The sequence below is a fragment of the Cuculus canorus genome, chromosome 6 (assembly GCF_017976375.1).
Source record: "Cuculus canorus isolate bCucCan1 chromosome 6, bCucCan1.pri, whole genome shotgun sequence".
Taxonomy (NCBI): Eukaryota; Metazoa; Chordata; class Aves; order Cuculiformes; family Cuculidae; genus Cuculus; species Cuculus canorus.
The window spans coordinates 8,343,930-8,368,842 of NC_071406.1; the positions used below are offsets into that span (position 1 = coordinate 8,343,930).

At 42.6% G+C, this 24,913-nt stretch overlaps 2 protein-coding genes across 2 annotated transcripts in view; one reads left to right on the forward strand and one right to left on the reverse strand.

Moving 5' to 3' along the window:
- The first annotated feature begins 1,351 nt into the window (after positions 1–1,351).
- Positions 1,352–17,282, forward strand: LYPD1 (LY6/PLAUR domain containing 1). The gene is made up of 3 exons (XM_054070372.1): positions 1,352–1,591; positions 2,844–2,981; positions 17,047–17,282. Exons 1-3 carry the CDS (start codon positions 1,540–1,542, stop codon positions 17,280–17,282), a joined length of 426 nt encoding a protein of 141 aa, XP_053926347.1. The 5' UTR covers positions 1,352–1,539.
- A 344-nt stretch (positions 17,283–17,626) lies between these two features.
- The window catches only part of GPR39 (G protein-coupled receptor 39), an 82,830-nt gene continuing 75,543 nt past the window's right edge, over positions 17,627–24,913 (reverse strand). The window contains exon 2 of the mRNA XM_009567663.2: positions 17,627–18,158. Within this exon, the coding sequence (XP_009565958.2) occupies positions 17,635–18,158 (524 nt within the window). The 3' untranslated portion in view covers positions 17,627–17,634. The remainder of the gene's footprint in view (positions 18,159–24,913) is intronic.

A 24,913-nucleotide genomic window follows, 5' to 3' on the forward strand; every position in this document is an offset into this window, starting at 1 on the left:
ACCTTAAAGCCCATCCAGTTCCAACCCCACTGCCATAAGTAGTCAGCCTGTCCTCGTAGCAGAGCTGCTCCAGTCCTCACATCATCTTCGTAGCCTCCTCTGGACCCATTCCAATAGTTCCTTATCCTTCTTATGTTGGGGATTCCAGAACTGGACACAGGACTCCAGGAGTGGACACAATACTCCAGCTCTGCCGCTGCCCACGGGCAGCAATATGTCAATCATAGAATCATAGAATGGTTTGGGTTGGAAGGGACCTTAAAGATCACCTAGTTCCAACCCTCCTGCCATGGGCAGGGACATCCCACTGGCTCAGGCTGCCCAAGGCCCATCCAACCTGGCCTTGAACACCTCCAGGGATGGGGCAGTCACAGCTTCCCTGGGCAACCTGTGCCAGTGCCTCACCACTCTCATGGTGAAGAAATTCTTCCCACTGTCCAGTCTAAATCTGCCCCCTCCAGTTTATACGCATTGTCCCTGGTCAATAGAATCACTAGGTTGGAAAAGACCTTTGAGGTCATCAAGTCCAACCGTACCTGTCCACTATTAAATCACATCCCCGAGCACTTCACCTGCCCATCTCTAAACACCTCCAGGGACGGTGACTCCACCACCTCCCTGGGGAAGCGGGTTCCAGAGCCTGAGAACTTTTCGGTGAAGAAATTTTTCTCGATGTCCAGTCTGAACCTCCCCTGGCACACCCTGCTGTCCCAGCTCCGCGGGAGAGGCAGCGATCGCCGCCCCGACACGCAGCGGACACTCCCGTTTCCACTCCTGTTTTTCTCTTTGAGTCCCTTGCAGGGAATTCGAGGGGAGAGGATGTGGGGAAGGTGTTTCTGCGGGGCCCGCAGGGGGAAGCGGAGGAACCCGAACCGAGGGGGGTCCCCATCGCCCGGGGGGAGCGGGCGGGGATCCATGGTGCTGGAGGAGGAAGGAGAGAGGGAGAGGGGAAAGAGGGGACACGGGGGGAGGGGGGGAGAGAAGGAAAGAGGAGAGGCGAGAGAGGAAGGGGGAGAAGGAGGGGAGAGGGATGGAGGAGAGAGGAAGGGAGGGGAGAAGGAGGAGGGGAGAGAGGGAGAGGGAGAGGGAGAGGGAGAGGGAGAGGGAGAGGGAGAGGGAGAGGGAGGGGAGAGGAGAGGAGAGGAGAGGAGAGGAGAGGAGAGGAGAGGAGAACGGAGAAAAAGAGAGGAGAGAGGAAGGGGGAGAAGGAGAGGGCGGGGGGGAGAAGGAGGGAGATAAGTAGGAGGGGAGAGAGGGAGGGAGAAAAGGAGGGGAGAGAGGGAGGGGGGAAAGGAGGGGAAGAGGGAGGCGCCCCCCAGCCCTCGCTCCTCGCAGTTTTCTTCCAGTGCCGGCGCCCAGCTCCGGCGAGGCTGGCTCCGGCGCGGGGCTGGGCAGGGCGGGGGCCGGGCGGGCTCCTCCGCCTGTGCCCGGGCCGCCCCTGGGCCGCGGGGAAGCGGCAGCGAGGGGAGCGCGGCGCCTCCCTCCCGCTGATGCCCCTCGGCGGCTGCTCGGCAGCGCGGCGGCCGCGGCTCCGGGAGGATGCGGCTCTTCCTCCTCGCGGCAACTTTCTGCGGATTCTGCCTGGCTCCAGGTAAGGGGCTCGGCGCCCGCAGCCGCCACAGGGGCTTCGTCCCCTCGCGGCCCCTCGACGGAGCGGGAACCGGGCAGCGCATCCCGGCGGGAATGAATGGGGCAGCGCGTTCCAGCCCCGTGTCCCCAGCACCGGATCCGGAGCGGGAAAGGGGCAGCGCGTCCCAGTGTCCCCGGCGCTGGATGCGGAGCGGGAACGGGGCAGCGCATCCCAGCGGGAATGAGGCAGCGCATCCCGGCGCGGTGTCCCCGACAGTTGATCCGGAGCGGGAAAGGGGCAGCGCATCCCAGTGGGAACTGGGCAGAGCATCCCAGCGCTGTGTCCTCAGCACTGGATCCGGAGCGGGAAGGGGGCAGCGCATCCCTCTTCGGTGCCCTTAGCACCGGATCTGGAGCTTGAACCGGGCAGCGCATCCCAGCGGGGCGTGCTCGGCTCTGGATCCGGAGTGGGAAAGGGGCAGCGCATCCCAGCGGGAAGGGGGCAGCTCATCCCGGCCCGGTGTCCCCGGTGCTGGATCCGGAGCTTGAACCGGGCAGCGCATCCTAGCGCGATGTCCCCGGCACTGGATCCGGAGCGGGATCGGGAGAGCGCGTCCCAGCGGGAACCGGGCAGAAAATCCCGGCCCGGTGACCCCGGATTGGATCCGGAGCGGGATCGGGGCAGCGCATCCCTGCTCGCTATCCCCGGCACTAGATCCGGAGCGGGATCGGGATCAGGAGCCGCGGGTCTGTCCGCTCGCTCCGTCCCGACGAGCAGACGGGGTTTGCACGGAAAGGGAGAGAGGCGAAAGGATGCTCCGCGGCTGTAATTGCGCGTGGGAAAAATAGTAATTAAATCATTTGTCATTAATTAGTAGCTGAGTAAACCCGTCAGGACAGATGGCAGCTGAAGAGTATCTATTAACCGGGTTTCTCTCTCCGGGTGGTTTTCCTGGCGGTGTCGGGGCGGAGCGGTGTCCGTGCCGGTACCGCTGCCTTCGTCCCGCCGCCTGCTGGCGGCAGCAGGGCTGGAGCCCCCATCCCCGTCCCTCCACCCCTGTCCCCCCCCAGGGGGAGCCCCCCCTCCTCCCCGAGGCACACGGGGTGCAGCCCCGCTTTGTCGGAGTCGTGCTTTGCCCGAGCTGTTGCGTTTCTCGGAGCAGGAAAATGGGAGGAGAGGGCGGTAAGGAAGGTTTCTGGCACGTGTTGATGGGGTTTGGGGTTTCTTTTCGTTATTACCGTTGGTGTTCCGAGTAAAATTCTCTCTGTTCCAGGTTTGAGTTTGCAAATCCAGTGCTACCAGTGTGAGGAGTTCCAGCTCAACAATGACTGCTCTGGTCCAGAGTTCATCGTGAACTGTACGGTGAATGTTCAAAATACGTGTCAGAAAGAAGTCATGGAAAAAAGTTTTGGTAAGAATTTAATAATTATGCTTCTGCAAATCTGGTATTTGTTGCTTTTGGCTCCACCCAGTCAGTCTTCAGCCAGAGATCAATCTGGCATTCCTATCTAACGGGGCCAGATTCAGTTTCTTAGACTTCTGATGGACTTTGCAACTCTATAAAGTTATCATTTTCCTTTAAAACTGGTGTAAAAACTAAAGGATGCAAGCCACATGTTGATAAAGCTGTTAAAACACAGTCTTACGGGTCTCAGATTCAGTTTTCCAGCTCTGGGAAATTAATAACAACAAGTTGGTTTAATCTCATTACAGTTAATTACATGGGCTTTTCCCCCAAGAGATGGAGCAGCATTAAATTAGTAATTCCCTCCTTTCTTTTATTTACTCTGGCAATTCATATACTCTGAAGTTTCATCTTAAGGGAGGGAAAGTGTAGTCATCTCTGCTTTCATCCATAAAAAAAAAACAAACCCATCAAGCAAAAGGGAGAGAGGGATAAAAAGAACATCTGGGGGAGCTTGAGGGGGAGAAGAGGACACAAATGGATATATTTGCCGTACTCATTTTCTAAGTCTAAAGGGGCTTTTCCCTTAATGTAATCAATATTAAAGTTAGCGTATTTGGAGATAAGTGCATTCAAGAAGAAACTAGCTGTGATTCTGCTTCTCGCCTCTGTTGTCTTTTGAGCTGTGCTATAAATTGGGTGGGTTTTTTTCTCATTTAGCAGCATGGAAGGCAGTTGAGATTTAGAGAGAACTGTCTTGGTTTTTAGACCCCCACGTTGCTCTGTAGCCACCTACCCGAGTAGAAGCCTACAGCTGTGTTGGGGACCTGAGGGCTGGGTGGGGCGACGAGGAGGTGTGATTGTGGGAGTTGGAGTTCATGTAGCATCCCGCTGTTACTGCAGACAGGCATTAAAAAGGGACTGCTAGCAGTGGCTCACTGGTGTGCTTCAACATCGGTGTGACGGCTGTGCCAAGCGGTCGGCTAAGAGAGCAGTGGGCAGGTGGGGACTTCGGAACCCTGATTTAAGGGGAAGCCGCTTTCTGGGACTGTGCATCTCGCAAATGAGGGCAAAGAACTGTGATGCTGATAATCTAAATCCTGCTGCAGTCTGTCCTTTCTCAGAGTCCTTCAGTAACACCAGGATCCCTCTCTACTTAGCAAAAGTGCCTCTGTCTTGACCAGTAACACCGGTTCTTTGTGTTAAGAAACTGTTCCTTAGCATTTTCCAAGCGCTTATCAGTCAGCTGGTTCCACTTGTGCTGATTCTTTCAGATCACTAAATGAGGAATGATAGAAAAATGGTAACAGTTGTCACTCGCCACCCAGCTGAACTGCTGGCACTTGTGTTTCATCCTGGGTAACACCACAGCAACTGTGTTTCTGTAAAACATGGAGAAGCTCCTCGGCATAGAGAAAAAAGGCTGTATGTTTAAAGACAGATTAGTCTCTTTCAAGCTATGTGTTTTATTTCAAGTTTACGTGGAAAGGGGGGGTGGTGGGAGATAGTTACAGCTTGCAAGGTGCTTTTAAAGTCTGAGTATCTCTAAATGAATGTTTGAAGGCTTTGCTATCTGCACTTCACAGCTTCTGTAGTACTTTTAATGGGTTTGAATGGATGCTGTGGCAATTCAGAGGGCTATGAACATGGTATATAGACATAGACAAAAAAGCCAGTTCTCATTTAATTCTTAACAGCTGTTTGGTGTAGCTTGGTTGGTTTTGTTTTATTTGTTTGTTTTTAAACATCTTCCCTGGTTCCCTCATGTTTTCATTTCAGTACAGACTGTATCAGCCTTCCCCAAACGCTCCTGTACTCTTCCCTTCAGGTGGACGTTGGAAAAGTGTTTTCGGTCAAGGAAAACCCCTCACAGATCAAAGTGCAAATCTTCTGGATAAGCGGGCTTGTCCGTGTGCGTACACACACTCGGAGCCGAGTTCGGAGAGAGCCACTTGTGTGCTGTGTGTGTAGGATGGCGTGGTCGGTCCTGCAGCTCTTCTCAGCCTAGCGGGCGAGACTGCAGCCTGACCGGCGCCACTGCCACGCTGCAAATGCAAACTGGAACTGCTTTAAGGGGTTTGGGATATACGTTGATGCACAGCTTGTCCTTGCTGCTGTGAATTCATTTGCGATGTAGTAAATAAGGAGCTCTTAAATGAAGCTCCTAGGTGGATTTTTTTCTGTGCAATTCTGTATTGTCTCCAGGCAGATCCTTGGATTTTCCCTTTAGGAGGTAACTAGCATGCTGTGCATAGCAGGTACTGCTGTTCTATTTTATTTAATTTACTTCTATAAATGCAGTTCTTACTCATTTTAAGCTTAGAGATTGTAAATTTCATCTAGTGAATACATTTAAATTTTTAACCCAACTATTTCAAATTGAGGGAAATTTACATTGCAAGCTTAGTTTCTCTGTTATCCTCAGTGAATTCTAGAGAGGATTGGTAGTAAAACAGATGATTCAGTTCATCATCCTTTATTGGTTTTTTTCCTAATTGATATTTAAATGTGTGTAATATAAATGGCTTATTCTCCCCAGTATATTTCATAACTTGATTCTTTTGGTTGTTGCTTATCACTGAAAGCTGAAATGTTTCAAATATTGATTTTAATTTATAATACACTAGAGTTTGAATTTTTAACCCGGAATATGAAAGATGTGAATTTGCATTTATTTGACAGCACAATCTCATAATTAGAGTTTTTCCTCTTGACTAGGTACAGTCAAAGGAGTATAATTTAATTTTTATAGACCAACCCATTTTTGTCCTTAATGAAATATAACTGTGTCAGTGAGCAAAATGTTACAAGTTCTCCTAAACCTTATTTAGAAGTTGAATGCAATACTTTGAGGTAAAGTTCATAGTCTGAATCAGTAAGCTATTGAAGTTGTCACCCTTCCTCTGCTGTATGCATTGGTCTTGGTGTTTGTTTTGCTCTCGGGGGGATCGCTGATTTGCGTTCTGTGGGGTGCTGCAATGTAAGTCCCAGCTTGTAGCCAGTGGCTTTTTTCTGTTACGTATTTATTAGTGTTCACTGAGTAACTCAATGACAACTTTATGGTTCAGCCTCATTTTTGTATTAAATTTTCTCTAAATAATGCAGTGGAGAGCTGCAACTCTGTGCAGGTTTTTTTCATTTGCATTGTAAATAGTTGCTTATGTCTCATCATGGGAAAACAAACCTCTCCTCTCCAGTTGCTATGAAATTAGGGTTAGCGCTTCAAGTTGTACTGTGTTCTCTCAGAACATTATCTCAGTTTCTGGAGAACCAGTCTTGGGAAGTACTTTTTGTCTTTAGGTGAGAAATACCAGCAGCACAGCCATGTTCTGAACCAAGAGCTTAAAAAGTGGCTATTACTGTGGCAGCCTCTGATACGAGTATCTAAAAATTCCGATATTAGTCACTAATACTTGGAATTAGATGGGCAGGCGTGTTATTCCAGCTGTTTGTATCATCAGGTAGAAATTTGCTCCATTTCACAACTTGAATTGAGAATTGAGCAGTATGTAAATATGTATCTGATTAAGTGATTATGTGGAAGGAGCCTATTTCTGCCTCCCATGCAAACATGCACTTTGCTATAGCTGTTTGTGTTACAGTTGCACTTTAGAGATCTGTCAGTGCACAGAAATGGAGATTGTCATGACAAATCAAGCAGAGTTCTATTTAAAAACTTTTCTAGAACAAGTTTTTTATGGTTATGTTAACATTCTGTTCCAATGGGAGTTACAGAAGGACAGGACAGTATTTTGCCTGCAACGCAAAATCTTTGTTTTAATTTGTTAAATTAATCTTTTTTTTTTTTCTAACAACAAAAAAACCACCAACAAATCAGTGCTTTCTTCCTTTAGAAGGAAGATTGGTGAGCATGGGCAATGGCACTGAAGACTGCCCCAAGTCATTTTCATCCCACAGAAATTAACATAAGAGATACATTTCTGGTGCATTCTTCAGCTGGATGAGCAGATGTTTGAGATCTGTAAATGAAACGTTTGACAAAGGATCAACCTTCTTACTTCGATTAATTCCATTTGCAGATACTTTGTGGAAATGCCCATGGCAGATTCCCCTCTCCCACTTGCCTCTCTCCTTCTCATCTATGAACTTAAAACTTAGAAACATCAGTGCTTCTTCGCTTTTAGAATAGATGTGAAACAAAGAAATCCCACAGTATATTGGGATCAGATGAAACATCTTGATGATACGTAGATGAGTATATAATGTATGTATGCTTTTATATATATATCTCTCACAGAAGTCATACTGATGGTGAAGTTTACCTTTTGCTGAAGGCAAGAGCTGCCTGAGCTTTAAGGCTGATGTAAAACCTACTTAAGGCATAACAAAACTTGCAAACTGAATAAATGCGAAAAGAATAAAGCATGAAGGATGTGACAATCAGCCCAGGAAGGCAGCCAGTCTAAATTTCTCAGAACTCTCCGTAAGTAAGCCTACCCGTGTGCGCATTTTGAACAACATACCTTGTGCTCTAATGTACTTTTACAAACCTACTTTTGCAAGCAAAATAAAAAACTATCCACAGTAGCAAGACTGATGTTTTTTGAACTTCTGTCTATATAAAACTAATACTGTTTTCGGATTTTCCTTTGCAAGTGAATTGGAAAACAGCCATGTTATTTCTATTAATCTGCAATAAAATACTTCTTTTATTTGTTTGGTTGATCAATGATCCTTTTGATGTATTTACATAGTGTATAATCCTGCAGTGTAATTAGAGCAATTGCTGTAATTGTGTGCTTAAAAGTAGTCCATGGTGACATCGTGAACAAGTTCATCATCTCGCTGTTGAACTCTGATTTTATTTATTTATTTAACTCTTTTCAGTATTGGTTTCCTAGTCATTTTGTTTTATCAGGTGGAGAGAAGCAGTGTCCAAGTTATGTGATGAGTTGGCCTATGTTACAGTCTTTGCCTGTGATGATTGCTTTTTTTATCTTGCTGTGTTGCTGCCATGATTAAGTTGCTTCCTGTATGGCTGTTAAGGGTTACAGGAGTGCATATCTCTTTCTGTTTTCATGTATAGCATCCATTAGTACTAATACTAATTGCATGCTTGTACCAAGGGGAGAGTATACTCTGGTGTACATTTATTGACAAGATGATTAAAACAGCAAAGAAAGTTTAATGTCTTCAGAATGACTGTAGGCATTAAAGTTTTATAGGTAATAGCTGCATCCTCAGTATCCATTTAGAAACAGTAGGAAACATCCACTGAACTAGCAGTGGATTTCTTTATTTTTATTCCATACTGTCACTTATGGTCAAAGCGTATCGACATAACTCAAAAGAACTTTTGATTCTATACTTTTTTTTTTAATCAAAGTAAAGCATATTATAATAAATCTTTACTGACAATTAAATATATATATATAGCTGTCATCTGTCAGGTGTCACCTGTAATATCATATCTGGTGCTATCAGGTGCCCAGGGAAGATGTAGTAACTGATATCGGAAACGTACAGTGCATTCTCGATGCTGGATATATGTTATGATATGGATATGTTATGGATACATGGACTGACAATGTATGTTGCTAATTGGTGCTGTACGCTGAAATCTTGGAGCTGTGGATATATTACCATTCAGAAACACTTCTTCAGATATCAAAGCTGGTTTCTTACTAGTAAATGCCTTCCAGTCTGTGGGCTGCTCAGGAAACTTCCAGCCACATACAGGATGAACTGAACTAAGTGTCAGTTAAGGAGAAATCACAGACAGGATGTAGTAGATTGCTGTTCCAGCTGCCTGTAAACATAGAGATGGAATAGTGGAGTTAACGGTTCAAGCAGTTTATAACTTGAAAGTCGTGACAGATCCAAGTGCAGCAGTAGCAAAAGGTGGTATTATTTTAAGGAAGCTGTATCTGGTCCAGTGAATTTGCTTTTTCACAGGACATAGGCGATAGCCTTTTATGTTATTTTATTTCTCAGACTTGTATGGAAAGTATACAAATGAATTTTGTGAGTATACAGTGCCCACAGCCTGGTGTCTCTTAAACCTCCCTTATGAGTTTCCTATTGCATTTCACTCACAAATGAGTGTGTTTCTGAAAACTTCTCGTGCCTGACCCTGTCACTTGTCTTAGTTCCCAGTGACCTTATCAAAACATTGGCAGGCATGTTTTGAATAATCCAAACTGGTTTTGTTTCCATTTATCCTTTGTAGTCTGGGTATTTGTTTGGAAAACTTGATATACTCAATTGTTACAACCAAACTTGATTACCAATGACTCTTTGAATGTGGAAAAAGTAATATAAGATCCAGGCAAATCCTACTCTGCAGTTGAACAGGCTGTAAAATGGTAAGCATGACAATAGTTAAAGATATAAAAGCAGAATGGATTTCAAAGGTGCTGGCATGGAAGTGTAAACGATGTGAGCCATTCCACTGGAACTGGCAAGGACATTAATTAGTAGGATGCAACAAGACTGTTCGTGTGTAAAATTATTTATGGGACTTATTACAAGGGTATAGCATTTTAACATTTGTAAAGGCATAAGGACTGTGGCTTCCCAGCTCATTTCAGCAGATAAGGTTTGTCAAGAAAAATGCTCATACGCAATTCTGAAAATTAAGTCTTAAGTTCACCTCTCTTGCTGGAAGATAATGTATGTTTTGATCTTGATATCCAAGGCATTTACCTACCTTTATATCGGTAAAGCACAGATGATGGAAGGCTGTGAGCTAGCTTTGTTTGAAAGATTGTATGTTTTACTGCCTGACTGTAAGTCTACATTAGTGAGCAGAGAAATGAATAGGAACGGCAGAAAACAAAAGGGTTAGATATGCAGGTAAAAGATGAGCTTTGACTTCTGGTTTGTAGCATCCTGTGGCTTTAAAAATTATTTGGTAACACCACCAATAGCAGCTGTACTTAACTTTCTCAGCCTATGCATTTTTAAGCAGTTTAATGCCTTGCTTCTGTTTGGTGATACTGCAAGAAATGACAAAGACTGCTTTGTGCCATTATTTACATTATTAACAAGGCAGTTTTCATATTTCCAATACCAGAATTAGAAGGGATGACTTACACAGCAACACCATGGTAATCCAAACCCTTGTCCTCTGTCGGTCAACCGTTGTCTGCTTTTCATCCAAGATGATTTCCTTTCTGCAAGCTGCGAGGTCAGTTAGGGTCAGGAGAAGGGTAAGGAGGCCACTCTTTCCTGTCAAAAGCCTCCTATTAGCTTTTGCAAAAAAGTGCAGCTTGTAAAAAGTGCCAAATGTATGGAGGACTTGCGATGATATTGAGTAGGTTTGCATAGAAAATAATGATGAAAATATGGTAATTCAACCAGATAGGGTTGTTGCTGGGGGTACGTGTTTTATTTTTATTTTATTTTATTTTTACAAAATTGTGTATTCGGTAAGAGCCTAATGGTATGACTATGCTTCTGTCTTGCCTTCTGAATGCATCAGAGGGAGGGGATGGGGATGAAATAGCTGCAGTCCTAATATACAGGTTTAAAAATCAGAAAATGTGTGAGCTAGCTTTGCAATAGATTTCAAGTCACTCCATTTAATTGCCTCTGTTTTTTCATCTGGAAAGCACTGATCATGGTCACTTACAGTATTTAATTAGCTGTTTATAAAGCAATTAGTAAATTTCATGATAAAATTTCTGCCCAGGCACGAATTATTTAAACGACTGGTGAGCTCCAGAGAGAAAGCTGAGAAGATGAGGACAGGAAGAGTTAGTGTAAAGTGAAGCACAGAGGACATGGCTGGATATGGTTATACTTTACACTGACTTAAAATAGTTTTTTTGACAGTGCATTTACAATCATAGATGAATGGATTTGTGTTGAGGAAGCTTAATTCATATTTCAAACGAATAAAAACATGATGTGACTGAAACCACAACTGTTCAGGGAAGCACAGTGCCAGAAGAATGATTGCTTTTCAACGTTCAGTCATCTTCTAAGATATTTAGGACCATATCAGATAAAATATTTGTCGACACTTTTTCTAGAAAATGGAGAGCAAATCATAATAGGACATTTTGCAGTCTGCCATTGATGTGTGTGAACAGGTACTGTCTAAGGAATAGGCAAATGTTATAGCAAAACCACTAAAAAGATGAGCATAAAACCTAACATGAAAACTAAATCCTGTAATTTAGAAACCTATTTCTGTGTAGCGTGAACCCAATTTTGAACGCTACTGATACAGTAAAATCCAGAAATGGTCGTGTGTTGATTTTATGTACCTCAGAACAAGATATTGTTTACATGTTGTTGTTAGTATAAGTTCTCATTTTAGATTTCAGTAGACATCACAAAAAAGACCTTTTATAACTCCTACTGAGTACTGAATGTCACTCAAGTACACGGTAAGCAAGGGCAAGTTTAGGGCATGAAATAAAGGATGAGATGTATAGTCAAAACCACAAAACAAGCATGGATAAGCAGACAAGACATCTAGTCTAAGCACAACAAGAAGGGAAACTTGCAGATTCATGAAGGGCAGACAATTGAAAGCTTCAGTGAAATAAGGAACTATTCAGGATACGAAAAAAAGGGGGTGTATCATATACATGGTCCTCAGGTTTGCCTTCGTGCAAGCGTTAAGGGAACACCCAAAACAAATGTCATATAAGTTGTGAAAGCATGCTAACACTGGAGCTTTCACAGCTGTGGAGGGCTTCTCGTGGCCTCTGTGTGCCATGATATGGATTGTCCACTGTTGGCTGGCTTTCTGCCTTTTGCTTAAAGGAGATGGGCAAGATGAAGTACCATATCTGAAACAGCTGAGTGGATGAATTCTGCTAAAGCTATAACAGCATGTCTGAAAACTTGTGTTGATCTGCCTGCTAACGTTCTGAGTTACTTATCTTAAGACAAAACTTTTCTACATGCCTGAAGCTATGGATGGCTCGTTGTACGCCTCCAACTCCTGGTCCAGTCTTGAAAAGGCAGGCTTGTGGCTGTACAAGGACTGTTCCTGGACTCTTGTTGGGCACAGACTATGTTCTCATGCTCTGAAAGATTTGATACAGCAGGCATACTCGCGGTATATGCAAAAGATTTTGATAAAGCAGAATTTGCAGAATGAGTTGCAGGAGACAAATCTGACTTTATGGATGCCTGCAAAATTGCAGATGTACAAAACACTGTAGCAGAAGCTTTCTGGTAAAGATGAGGAGCGTCAGTCCTGAGATAGAGCATTTGGCTTGGAAAAGTTAGTGGTGGCCTAAGCAATGTCATCTGCTTGATGGGAGTCGGACTTAAAGCTGGCCATGAGGCCAGAGACTCTCCTGAGGTGAAGCAGAGGGCTGCGATTTCCTGCTGAGGAGTGCCTTTGCAGAAAGCAGTTTCAGAGTAGCTGGGCCATAGGGTGGGAGGGTGACTGTCTGTTTTAGAAATTAGGTCACTGATTTCAGAGGTGGTATCCTAGTTGCCTATTTTGTCTTCAGAGAAACTATTTTGCTGAAGGATGGTCTTGAGAGTACAGGTGCAAACTAAAGTTGCACACTGCTAGGGTTATGGTTGGCTCCTAAGTTGGGGAGTCATGCTTGCATTTGCTCTTATTTTGTCTGTACCTGCTATAACAGAAAGGTCAGAAGTGCCTAATAACATCCTTTTCAAGCAGGAAGAGAAAAAGCTTGGACTGTCTGGTGCCTTCTGCATACACACAGTGTAAGAAGTAGGTGTGATGCCACCTATTTTTGGTTGTCCTAGTAACAAGTTGAGCTGTTCTTCAAGAGAATATGTACTGGGCTCTGCAGACAGGGTAGGTGGAAGAACTTTCACTTCTGGATTTGAATAAATTTTAGCATGAATTGTTTGTTGCTGTCAAGACTGAATGCATCTTCGTGTGGGCAAAATGAAATGCCAGGGTGTGGATGAACAGGGCTAGACTGCAGCTAAGCAGGGAGGCCAAGCTTGGCAGTTGTGGAGGATGTGTACATACAATGGATTTGGGTGAGAAAATCAATATTACAAACAGGAACTGTAGAAAAGCCTTGAGATTTGCACCATCGCTTCATTGCATGGAATAAGACAGAAATTCTCCAGAAATAGTATTGTGGACCTTGACCCTATCTAAATGTATGATCACAAGTGGGGCAGAGAGAGGTGTAACAATGGACAGGTTGCTCAGTCTAAGAGTAAATTTTCAATGCCCAGTATAAGCCCAAAGCTTTTTTTCTTTTTTGGTGATCTAGTAGGTGTATGTGGAAAGAGAAGGTGTGAAATATTACTGCATTATCACACAAATAGTCTAGCCTTGTCAGCTCCCCTCTCTTAAAAATACTTGTACTTGAATGACATCCTCGGCTAACCCCACAAACCAAAATGAAGGAGAATCAAGTAGTCAGCAGTAGGTACTACTTCATAGTAAAACAGCATTATAATACCTGTGCGTAAAGCCACACTGCTGCTAAGGGGCTGCTGAATCTGTGAAAAAGATGCGCTTTTCAGTACTCGTCCATCAAGAGATTGGGTAGTAAATATATTAATCGCGTATTAGTAAGCATACCAACTGAGCACTGGTGTAAACTGTTGAGGGTAGATTAGCTGGGAATGACCCCATCCCAGTAAAAGCAGAGCGTAAAACATGTCATTTCCTTGCTTAGGCAGCAAGTTAGAACAATCTGAGGTAGAAGAAGAGCTCCCAGAAAGGTTTGCAATTATATTTCTAGGTGATGTGTTAATGAACGTATCAAGCCGATTGCTCAAGCAAGAATATCTGGTAATTAGCAGTTATGTCTGTGGTATGAGTCTTACGAGGCAGATAACCACTTTGAAAAACTGCCTGCAGTTCAGCCTGCTGGTGGCGAATGATTCAGGGGGATCTCGGATATAGTTTCAGAACTGGCTTTACAGTACAATAAACCACTGCAAGAGAGGAGCCTGAGGAACGATATCCTTGAGATATAAAAGCAACTAATCTGTAGAGATAATCCAGGAAGGATGCTGCTGTCCTGGCTGAACTCAGTGGCTGAACTGCAGTAACTGGGGTACATTAACCTGTTTGCTGGAGCAGAGAGAGTAGTGTCCCTGGCATCAAACCGTGGAAGTGAGTTGTACTAATTGATTTCCTACCACAATTAAACTGGAATCACAATAAGATAGGAAGAAGATTTAAGAGTATTTTTCCTGCCTTTCTTTAATTCATACTATTTGTAGTGTTACTGCTTTTTCATACTTATGGTAAAAAAAAAAAAAGGTGAAGTGTTTTAAAAATGTCACTCCTGTAGTGTTAGCATCTCTCTTTTCTTTCCATCAATCTTCTACGTCTGTTTTCATCCTAACTTGCTATAAGGATACTGCGGAATTGGAGAAAAAGGACAGCCTTTGTCTGCCGATCAAGTTTAGTTCATACCAGATGCTTTGCAAAAAGCATAATTACTGTATGACAGTGAGCTCAAAAAGTCTATCAGTACTTAAAGAAAAAAACTTGTATGTGAAGGGCGTGTCTTTAGCCAAGTAGCTATTGGGAACCTGATAGAAGTGCAGATATTTTTAATTATGTAACAAATCTTGTTATGCTTCAGATTACTAGAGCTGGGAATGGGAATGAACAATCATTTGGGAGCGTATTTTCCTATTGTAAGACATATTTACAGAAAAGCCACAGGAGAAACAGGATTTTACTACTAGTTAGATTATTCTCTGTATTTAGGTATGAACGTGGTCCATCTGTGGATGAAACTTTGAGTCATAAAACTTCGATCTGTGCAGGAATACTGTGCTTTGACTTCAGAAGGAGCTAAGGATTATTCTGTAGAATATATCCTGGGGAACAGAGTTGTTGTAAACACATGGAGTTAAGCTGCAGGACTTTTCTTTTTTTTTTTTTTTTTTTTTTTTTTTTTTTTTTTTTTTTTTTCAGCAGAGGTCTCCTAGAGTTGCTGGGTGAAAAACATGCCCCAGAGGGCATTATCTAATTTTTCACAGTACTGAACGATTCTAGCCTCCTACTCTGTGGGGAAAATTGAAAATTATATGATGTTTCAGGGACCTAAACTAATAAATCACTTAGTTCAAATTGTGAACAGAGCTTTGCAGAAATCCTGTGAAAAGCAAATGGCAGGAATAGGAAATCTGCCAATGTCTAAAGCTTTTTAGAGGCTTGGTCTGAGGGGAAAGCAGAGATTCACAGCCGTTCATATAGAAGAATGAGGAGTGACTGAGTTTGGTCTGTAAGGAAGGAACTGCGATGAGATGCTGGATTAGAGATGGAAGAACAGTGTGCCTTGTTCCATTGAGTACACGATTGCCTTATCAAGAGGGAAGGGGAAGGAAAAAAGTTAACTGTAGCCATAGGAAGGGTCACGTCTGCCTCAGCTGTTGGAAGACTGCAGGAACTTGGGCGAAGCACCAGGTCTTTGTGGGAAACATCAGCTAAGATTTCAATATCGTGAGCCTATCGGTAGCAGCACAGTTGAGGCTCCTTGACAGCAGTGGTTTGTCAACAGAGACAGCTCTCTGTGCAAACTTTAGTAATAACGATTGTGCCTCTTGATCTGCATGCCTTTGCTGTTACAGCTAGAACCGCCTGTAGCTCCTCTTCCTTCTTGAGAAAAGGCTCTACCTGCTGTGCTGATTGATTGAAGCTCACTGGAGACGGAGGAAGATTTACCCCTGACTTGAGGGCTTCTCTTCATAGGTTTAACGAGACAGATAGCCTTAAAACACATTTCAGAGTTTGGATTTGCAGAGAGAGAACACAAAACAGGGAAACACCTGCCTTGTCGGGATGGCAGCAGTGTTGTGACAGTATAAAAGAATTGCTTTAATTAAAAGTCTCTGAAGACAGGAAATACTTCTTTCTCAGCATAGCCCAAACAAACAGTGTTTTGCTGCTCTACACAGCACTTGGTAGCACAGTGGGAGTCACTGCTGTAGGGGGACTGAGTAAGTGACATAGTGCTCGTTTCCAAAGTCCCTGGGGACTGAACAAGTGTCTGCGGGTACTGTAAGTTCAGTACCTACAGGTCATATTCCTGCTTCGCTCCCTCCACAAAATCACTGCGCATTTAAGAACATTCTGGGACCGTGCTCCAGGATGCAGAGGCAGTGTTCTCCAAGGGAGTCCTGTTGCCATGCCCTTCAGAAGAAAAAAATGCTTTTGAAAATCACTTCTTCAAAAGGAATAGTGATTTTATTGTCCTTAGAAATATTTACCTCTTTTTGTAACGGCAAGGCTATACGAGCAACCCTCTGTTATCTTTTTCTGTGGTATACCTGTTTTTCCAACATACAATTTCTACTGTATCACTTGCAGGAAAATTTTGGAGCAATGAGAGGTAGAACTGCCACAACTATTTTCCATTGTGACTGGGGAAAATGCAACTTTGTGCTTTAATGCTTTCTATAAACCATTTTAAAATAACAGCTATGGGCTTCAGAGTGTACTTTTTAAGGTAAAAACAATATGACAAATTATTTAATTAGATTATTAATTAAAATTAGGTTAGATTCAATTCAGTTACTTTAAAAAGGGGGAAACTCTGAGAAGCCATTTCTGTACAAATGGATTTTTTTGTTGTTGAGGGTGTTAAGCTTCAAACACAGCAAGAAGGGGGAGAAGGTCAAAGTTTTGCTGCTAGCCATTCTCCTTTTACTCTTGGTTACTTGTGTGGCAAATGAACAAGAAAAGGAAAAAAAATGCTCGAAAAGCAAATCAACAGCATATAAAACTGTAATTACTCAGACACCTTAGACAACTCAGACACATTCAGCAACAGAAATAAGTCACATTCAAACTAACTGCATTCACTTGCAGCTACTGAAAGAGCTTGTTTCAAAAGATGAAGAATTCTGCTTATAAAATGCCTCATTTGATATACATTATGTAAATCAAGTTTGTAATATTTTTGGTTCCAACCAGAATCAAATAAAAGGAAAATCCAAAGCAGGGTGACTGTGCTTCTCCTGCAGTGCAGAGCTGTTAGCCTTGTCACAGCTGAGGTGGTTGGTTTAATCACCAGCATTGCTTTGGTGATGTAAACTGATTTTGCAACGGTTTTCAAGCATGAATCGTGTTGTAAAGCAAAACCATGTTCATATCAAACTAAGTCACCTTTGCTCTGTGTCACAGGAATCATGTATCGCAAATCCTGCGCCTCTTCGGCAGCGTGTCTGATAGCCTCTGCTGGGTACCAGTCCTTTTGTTCTCCGGGGAAAGTGAACTCTGTTTGTATCAGCTGCTGCAACACTCCGCTCTGCAATGGACCTCGGCCGAAGAAGAGGGGGAATTCTGGCACGGTCCCGAGGGCACACGTGATAACCACTGTTCTGCTTCTTAAGTTGGCTCTTTTGATTTTGTATTGCTAAACTTCAAGCAAGTTTTTTGCCCTGACACAGTTTGTTCTGTCTCCTCCTTTCTTCAAAGACACTGCAGTTCTTTTCTGTTTGTTTCCAAATCCCTGTCAACAGCGAGGGAAGTTCAGCGGTTGCGAGGAGAGAGGGGCTGATATTTTTGGCAGCTAATGAATTCAGTTAACAGATTAAATTTCCAGCGTGCACTTAAAAATCCCAGCAGCAAGATGCAGAACTCCTGCTCTTTTTTGCATAATTGGAAACAAATCCATCTTTGTTGTTCCTTTTAAGATGTAGTCAATTCCTCAGTCGTTTTAATGTCCATGTTTTTAAGTTCATTGCTAATCATTACCTTTGCCTTATGAAGTCATACTTGATGTTCACAAAGGCCGTTTTGTGCATCTGGACTGACCTGTGAGCTAGTCTCTAGTGGCTCTGCTTCCGAGCTGGGCTCTGGTGGTTCCAGACTGGGTTTCTGCGGACTGCAGTCAGGTTTGGTGGCACTCTGAAAAGTACTTAAGAAAACTTTGTTATTGCCCCGTGTAGAAGAACTGCGCTTAGATGAAAGGGAGAGCAGTGGATGTAGAGAGCGGCTGCTCCTTGCTCTGGAGCTCAGGTTGGCTCTGAGAAACTTCTCCTTGTTGGCATGCTGTATCGTCAGATGGCAGCGGAGGACTTGCAGAAACACGCTGCGGAACTGCTGGGAAGAGATGTTGTACAGGAGGGGGTTCACCACTGAGCTGAGGTAGAAGAAGATATCGGCGATGGGCAGAAGAGTGATGTATGCTCTGAAGTAGGTGACAGTCCAGTCCTGCTTTGGTTTAGCTGCAGCCATGATCCTTCTAACCTGATTTGGCATCCAGCATATTGCCAGGGTCGCAACGATCAGTCCTGTGAACAGAAAGAGGAAGAAAGTGTGCATACATGGGGGGAATAAAACATAAAATACTTAGTACCAGTTCCGCACTTACTTGTTACGAAGTAGTACCAATTTTTCAATGTTTTGCTTGACAGCTTTTTCTGCCAGTAGCTTTTTTTTGTTTGTTGTTTTTAATAACTGTTACAAGGTCATTGCAGCACTTGCTCTGACAAAAGACTGCGGTAGTGCTTGGATAGTGTTTCTTTGTACCTATTGTCATTTATTAGTTTTCAAAGTGTTCTTTCATTGATAGCTGTATCTTTGGAAGGAATGCGTTTTTATTTTGGTTTGTGTCCTTACATTTCCTACGTCTTTCCCTTTACTTTGAAAAACAAACAAAATAAATAGAACCTATAGCCATATTAGATCAGGCAATACCCAGAAGAGATCAGATTCTTGTTTGTACTTTACAAAAAAAAGAAAAGTGTATGCATAATAATATATTGCGTGTTATTTTTGGTAAATTTCCTCTTACAGAAGATATTTTTAAGTAAAAATAAGTATGGATCTTTTTATGGTAATTAAGATATGTTGGGCTTTCTTAAAAACCAAATTCCAGTGGAATTAAATTATGAATGTAAATGAGAAAAACCCAAGCCTAGTCATGAAAGTGTAAGCAGTTTCAGATTATAACTTTATGCTTAAAAATGTGGTATCTGACTGTTTTGTATTTATATGTAAGTATAAATACATGTTGCTGCATCACTAATGGCATTAAAAAGGGGGTAACTTAAGTGTTGGATGTCTGAAAACTCCGCCTCTGTGGACCGGCATTCACAGTTGCCGCAGTGATGCGGTCTTGAATAGCGCCCTGAAGAAATGTGGGTGAACTTGAGCAAACTCTGTTCCCAGACAGGAGATGGAGCAGGGCAAAGGCACTCGAATCCTCGTTGGCATCCACCGCTTCTGGTGCGTGTAAGCACTGGAAGTCCTGACATCTTGTGTGCAATACCAGGTACACAAAAGAATTCCTCTTGGTGCTCCCCCCCCCATCAGACATTACTTCTGAAATACGATACAGCCACCAGTTTACTGTTTCCACTTTGTTTTTCTCTTTGCAGGAAATGTGCCTTATACGAACACCTGGAGGGAACAGAAGTTGCAGGTTGGCTTCCCTGCTGCAGCAGCCCAAAACAGTAGAGAGTGTCCTGACAGCGCATCATTTTAATTTCCAGTAGATTTCTGTTCTATGGTTAATCTCCTCCAACCTCTATCCTCCTTTCTCAACAGAAGCGTTTTAATTCTTACTTGTCTAGACTAACTCAGATTGCCCCCAGTAAGCAGACCACTCTGGGAATGCAGTTCTGAAGTAGTGCACACTGATTTTTCAAGCCAGGAATATGGTACTTTACTACTGGGAAGACATGAATGTAACAGGGAAGGGGGACAGAAAAGACAGAAAAAGATATTTCATAACTTGGAAACTGCCAGGGCTTAATATGTCCAAGTTCTCTCCATCACCATCCCCAGGTAAAGAAAAGGTATGAAATGTCTTGTCTTTTTTTTTTCTTCCAAAGAAATTAATTTTGTTAATGAAAGGTATAATTTCTTAACAAAGTTATGATCTCATGGAATAAGCTACCAAATAAAAGTTGTCTTTTTTGATCGTTTGCTTCTGTACTCACTTAAATGTCACAATAATTTTGGTAGCATCCTACCAAAGTAGCATATAGGGAAGTAGCATATCTTAAACTTGCAGCACTAGGTGAAGAGCCCTGGAGGGCTGTTCTTAGTAGACAAGTGATAAATGCACTTACCTTTGCCATTTTCTGTTCTTTAACCACCCTAACTCGTCTCAGCCTCAGTCTCTTCATTCTCATTCCCATTCCTACAGTATCCCATGCCCCTTTGCTTGGCTCCCCTACTCTTTACCTGCCTTCTGGCCTCATTTTTCAGTACCTGTTGTGTCTCTGTCATAAGATGATCTCAATTTTGTACTGGTCCTGCAAATTTTCCAGTCGTGAGTGCTTTTTTCTCTGCTGTCAACATAACAAATACAGGGATAGCGGTCATGGCATGGACAAACGGAAAATAAGGAGCCCTGAGCAGTGACAGGTGACAGATCTTACGGAAAGGCAGTGAAACGATGATACTGCTTCATTGTGGCTTTTTCTCCTGTGCAACTTTAAACACAAAGCCCACAAACCCAGACCTGTGGAATTCTTGTCAAATTTTACCAGATGATCTCTTTCAAAGGAAAAGAATTATGTTCTCAAGTGTAATTTTTTTGTTCTTGGTTAGAAACAGGATAATTCATCATGCTGATTTATAGTTTCCTGAATTATGAATGCTGCTGTGAAAAACTGAACAAACAATGTGTGCATTCGGTTTTAAAGCTCAGATTTGTGATTTTTTTTCTTTGCTTTTTGCTTGTATCTGAATTCTTGATACTGCCCTTTCTTTTTAGTTCAAACTGCCAAATATTTAAGATTGTCCCTTATAATTTTTAGATACTTTTTCTGGAGAACTGAATATTTTGTGTGTACAGTGAGTGAAAAATGAGCTGCTTGTGCCCTTGCACAGTGCGGTGAGGTTAGTCTTTTTTGGGGTGGGAGCAGATGTCTGTAAAACTTTGTTGTTTTCAAGAGACAAGTAATTATTCATTTCTACACTCTAAAAAAAAAAATGCGTGTTGATTTGAAGGAGATGCACCATGTAAATAAACGTGCTGACAAATTCATAGTAGTTTTTCCAACTGTTCTCACTTGGCATGGAGGTATGAAGTAAACTGAAGTGCATCAGAAGAGAAGCTTTATGTTCAGACCTTAGCATAGTAAATATTTTGACTGAATCACTGCTGCAATCAGTTTGTACTTGTACATAGGCTGTAGCAATTTGTGCAGTACTGTAATGTGCAGGAGGTGCTTGAAGAACATTATATTAGCACAAATGTAATCCAAACTGCATCTTACACCAATATTGATGCATTTTTCCATAGAGCTTGCTGTGTGCTAAGAATTCCTGGCAGGGAGTTCCTGCTAGGAAACTCATTAACGTTTCATCTTTTATCCAGCTTTCCCTTGTAATCCTTCTTGTTAAAGTGAAAAGAATTAATAGCTCCATTTTTTTCCCATTTTCCTAACAACTGCGCTGAAGTGACACACCGGATGAGAGCAGAGATTCATCTTTCATGGGATAATGGTGTTTATAAACAAAGTAATGCTGTGGTCCAGTGACCTCCATCGCTGGTGCTTCAAGTTTTCAATGCATGTTTGAATCACTTTTTTTTAATCATCGAAAGTGCATCAGACTGCCAGCAGAAGCCGGGAGCCCTTGTGTTCTCTGGTTGACTATGTGTAAGTGAATACATCTCAACCTTTAAGTGTGTGAGCTTACAATTCATTTAACATTGATGTAGATATTTGAAGGTAACAAAACATAACAAATAAAAGACATGAAAAGATCCTTGACTAAACCCATTTTAAAAAGCTAAGCCACAAGCCAATCACAAAATAGTTTACCCAAAAAAGGAATTACCACACTCAACTACTGTTTCAATGGGAAAAAAACCCTGCAACCTAAACCTCTTTTAAAATAAAGCATACAAATTTGACAACAATTTATATTTGGGAATTGTGGCTGTAACTTCCCAAAAGTGGTTCTTACAGTATTAATATGTGGCAAACGATCATTTATGTAGTAATAGAAAACATAGCATTTAAGTGCCAATAATATAAATATGCATTGCTGGCACAGAATAGGAGTTTGGCAGTCATCTATCCCTTAGCAATACTTTTTTATTACTCAGAACATTCCTATGGGCCATAGGGGACTGAATTAAATTCATTATGAACTTTATTGGGAAGGATTTTAAATACATGCAAATGTCTGGTAAAGAGAGCTTCCTTCTCCACCCTTCCAGATTTTGCTTGTTCTTCTGTGGAATAGATTTTTGTCTTTTTTTTCCTGCACCTGGGCGCTTAAATCTGTCTTCTTTTACAGTCCAGCATTTCCCCCTCTATCCTGGCCACTGCCAGCCACCCCACAAATCTTGGAATTGTCTGCAAAATTATAATTGTCACTGGGAAATGCTAATAATGCGCTTTATTTAGCTGCTCTGGCCCATTAACCAAGTCTGTTGTTGTGACTTCATGTACATGTTCGTTTGCCCTTGCCACTTAACCCTGACACCCCTGGTGCGTCGGGTCTGCTGGACTCAGCTGCTACTCTCATCATAGTTAGCCGAAGCAGCATTAAACCTCAATCTTTCCTTTTCTGTCATTTAATTAATGGCACAAAGAAGGGTTCTCAACATCTGCTTGTAAACTGACATTTAAATGGCAATTGTCAGTGGACTATAAGCATATGGTTACTGAGTTCTGAGTCAAGTGCAGGTAGTGATGCAGTTGGTTCAGAGGGAGACCTTTTTTTTTTAGCACTCGTTTCACATTCGCATACCTGGCGTGACTATAATCAAAGGTATACCGTGACATTAATGCCCTATGCCTTAACAAAGTCTTCCTACTATGTATTGGCTCCCAAAAGAGGAAAATCTGAGTCCATCCCTTGTTAGTATGTTTACTGCCATAAAGCAATACTAAGCATGAGGAAAACAGTTGGTCCCCATTTGATTCTGCTGCAAATGGCTTTGAAAACAGAAGCAAATATACTTTCTCATGGACCAGGTTCTTGATGTTCACAATACCAGTCAAAACCAGCTTGGGAGACGGATGAAAGCAAAGACTCCAGTACCAATTAAAAAATGTTATTTTCAGGAGATGGGGTTTTGGCATGCATTTATTTTATGTTTATTATTTTAACCAGGACTCAAAAATCTGCTTTTCTTTAGAAACAGGTACATGAGTCATTAGTTTATTGTCTTCCTAGCTATTAAGAAAAAAGTTAAGCCACAAAATGCAGTCTTCAGTTGCTGAGATGACCTTCCCAACTGCAGATCAATGCAGTGCTGTCTGCCAGCATCTGCAGCTGCTCCGTGCCTCCGCTGCTGCAGTTGTCTGCATGTGGGAAGTCAGTTACCATATGCTTATTGTCTACTAACAATTGTCATTTAAATGTCAGTCTGCAAACAGCTGCTACTTTCATTGCTGCGAGTCTGGTTTGTAAGTGCAGCAGAGAACCCAATCAGAGTGATACCAAATGGCTTTTGGCACTGCTCAGCAATGCTGTTAACAGACTGCACTTCTTCAGCGGTGTTGAACTGAGGAAGACTGGAGCACCTCAAGGAGGGTTCTATCCCCTCTCCAGCCTCAAGGATTTTCTACCATTGCTGCTTCAGTCAGGTAAGAGTTTGGAGAAGATTCTCTCATCTACCAGCAGCTGGGTAGAATATCGGATCCTAACTTTGAGCTGTCTACAACCTCTGGTGACTATCTAGTGTTGAACCACCGTCCAGATCAATGTGTGACTCAGAGCCCTCAGGATGTAGTTTTTGGTGAGCAGAAAGGTGTGCTGGGGCAGGGGGAGGGGTAGGAGACAGGAACACCCATTCACTGCTGCTCCCAGTTGCTTATCCATTCATCTCCTTTGTGTTTTAATGTTAGGAGATTTAAAAGCAAGATCCAGAGAGGCACAGCGGCATTTCTTCAGCATTTCTTTGGAACTTACAATGGCTCTGCCTAACTGCCAGAGCTAGTATCTTCACGTAAGTCAATCCCAACAGCATAATTCATGTGCTAAAAAGCCTTTGTAGATCCTAAACAAGTCTCATTATGTTCAGTGCCATCATGTCTGCATCTTTTTTGTGCAGCCTGCCATCACTGTCTAGCTGGGAAACTTCTGTCTTCTTGTTCTTTAAGATCTAGAATTAGGATTAAAAGGGGATAGGGTAGATCAGAAGGATAATCCTTCAGACACTGTGAAGTGTCCACACTCTTCTTACCCACACGTGCTTGCTTCTTTGAACAAATGCAGGGGGCCCAAATAGGCCACTGCTTTCTCTACAGTACGAGGATGCTCATAAATACAGTACCAGCTGGTGTGCAGATGCGGAGTGCCACACAGGCATGAGATAAGCTTACCACAAGGTTCCTAACAGATCTGAAGCATCTCCCTGTTCAACATTAACAGCATCATTTCATAGGCAGTGACTCACAGCTGGATCTCTGATCAAAGTCTTGCCAATTTGTGTCCTGCACTCTGCACTACCCGTCCAATTCTGTGAGCTGCTAAGTAGCTGGTGAGTTACAGTCACTACAGGAAGGGCCACCAAGCGATCAGTCTACACAACAGAAGGGATGATTTTGCTACCCCTTCTGCTAGTGACAGTTAACTTCACATTGCCCAAAAATCAATCACTCAGTCCTGTATTCAGTGCATAGACCGTCACAGCCATCAGTAAGGAGTTTGCTTGAATGGAGGCTGAAGTGTGCTCCATGTGCAGGATAAAGCATCCGATGAAGTTTAAAATGGGAAAAGAATACCAATATAAACCTCACTTTTCTCTCTCACCCATGTGTAAGTTTCTTCTGTTGAAGGACAAACATTATAATAATAATAATCACATATTGATGTACGTTGAGGTGAATATAAAAATATATTAACCTGAGAGATAAATATTGATACTGCTTTGTCTGTGTCAATATTTAGTTCAAGGGACAATAAAGTTTGATATTCACTGAAACCAGTCAATACATGCATTGCTACATACATTTTGTATAAGTGGAAATTATTCAGTAACTCTGTTTCTTTTCCCCTCAACTTTAAGAACCACAGATCTGCTTTTGAAAAATGCTTCTCTGGAAGGGAGGGAGGCAATGAGTGAACTATT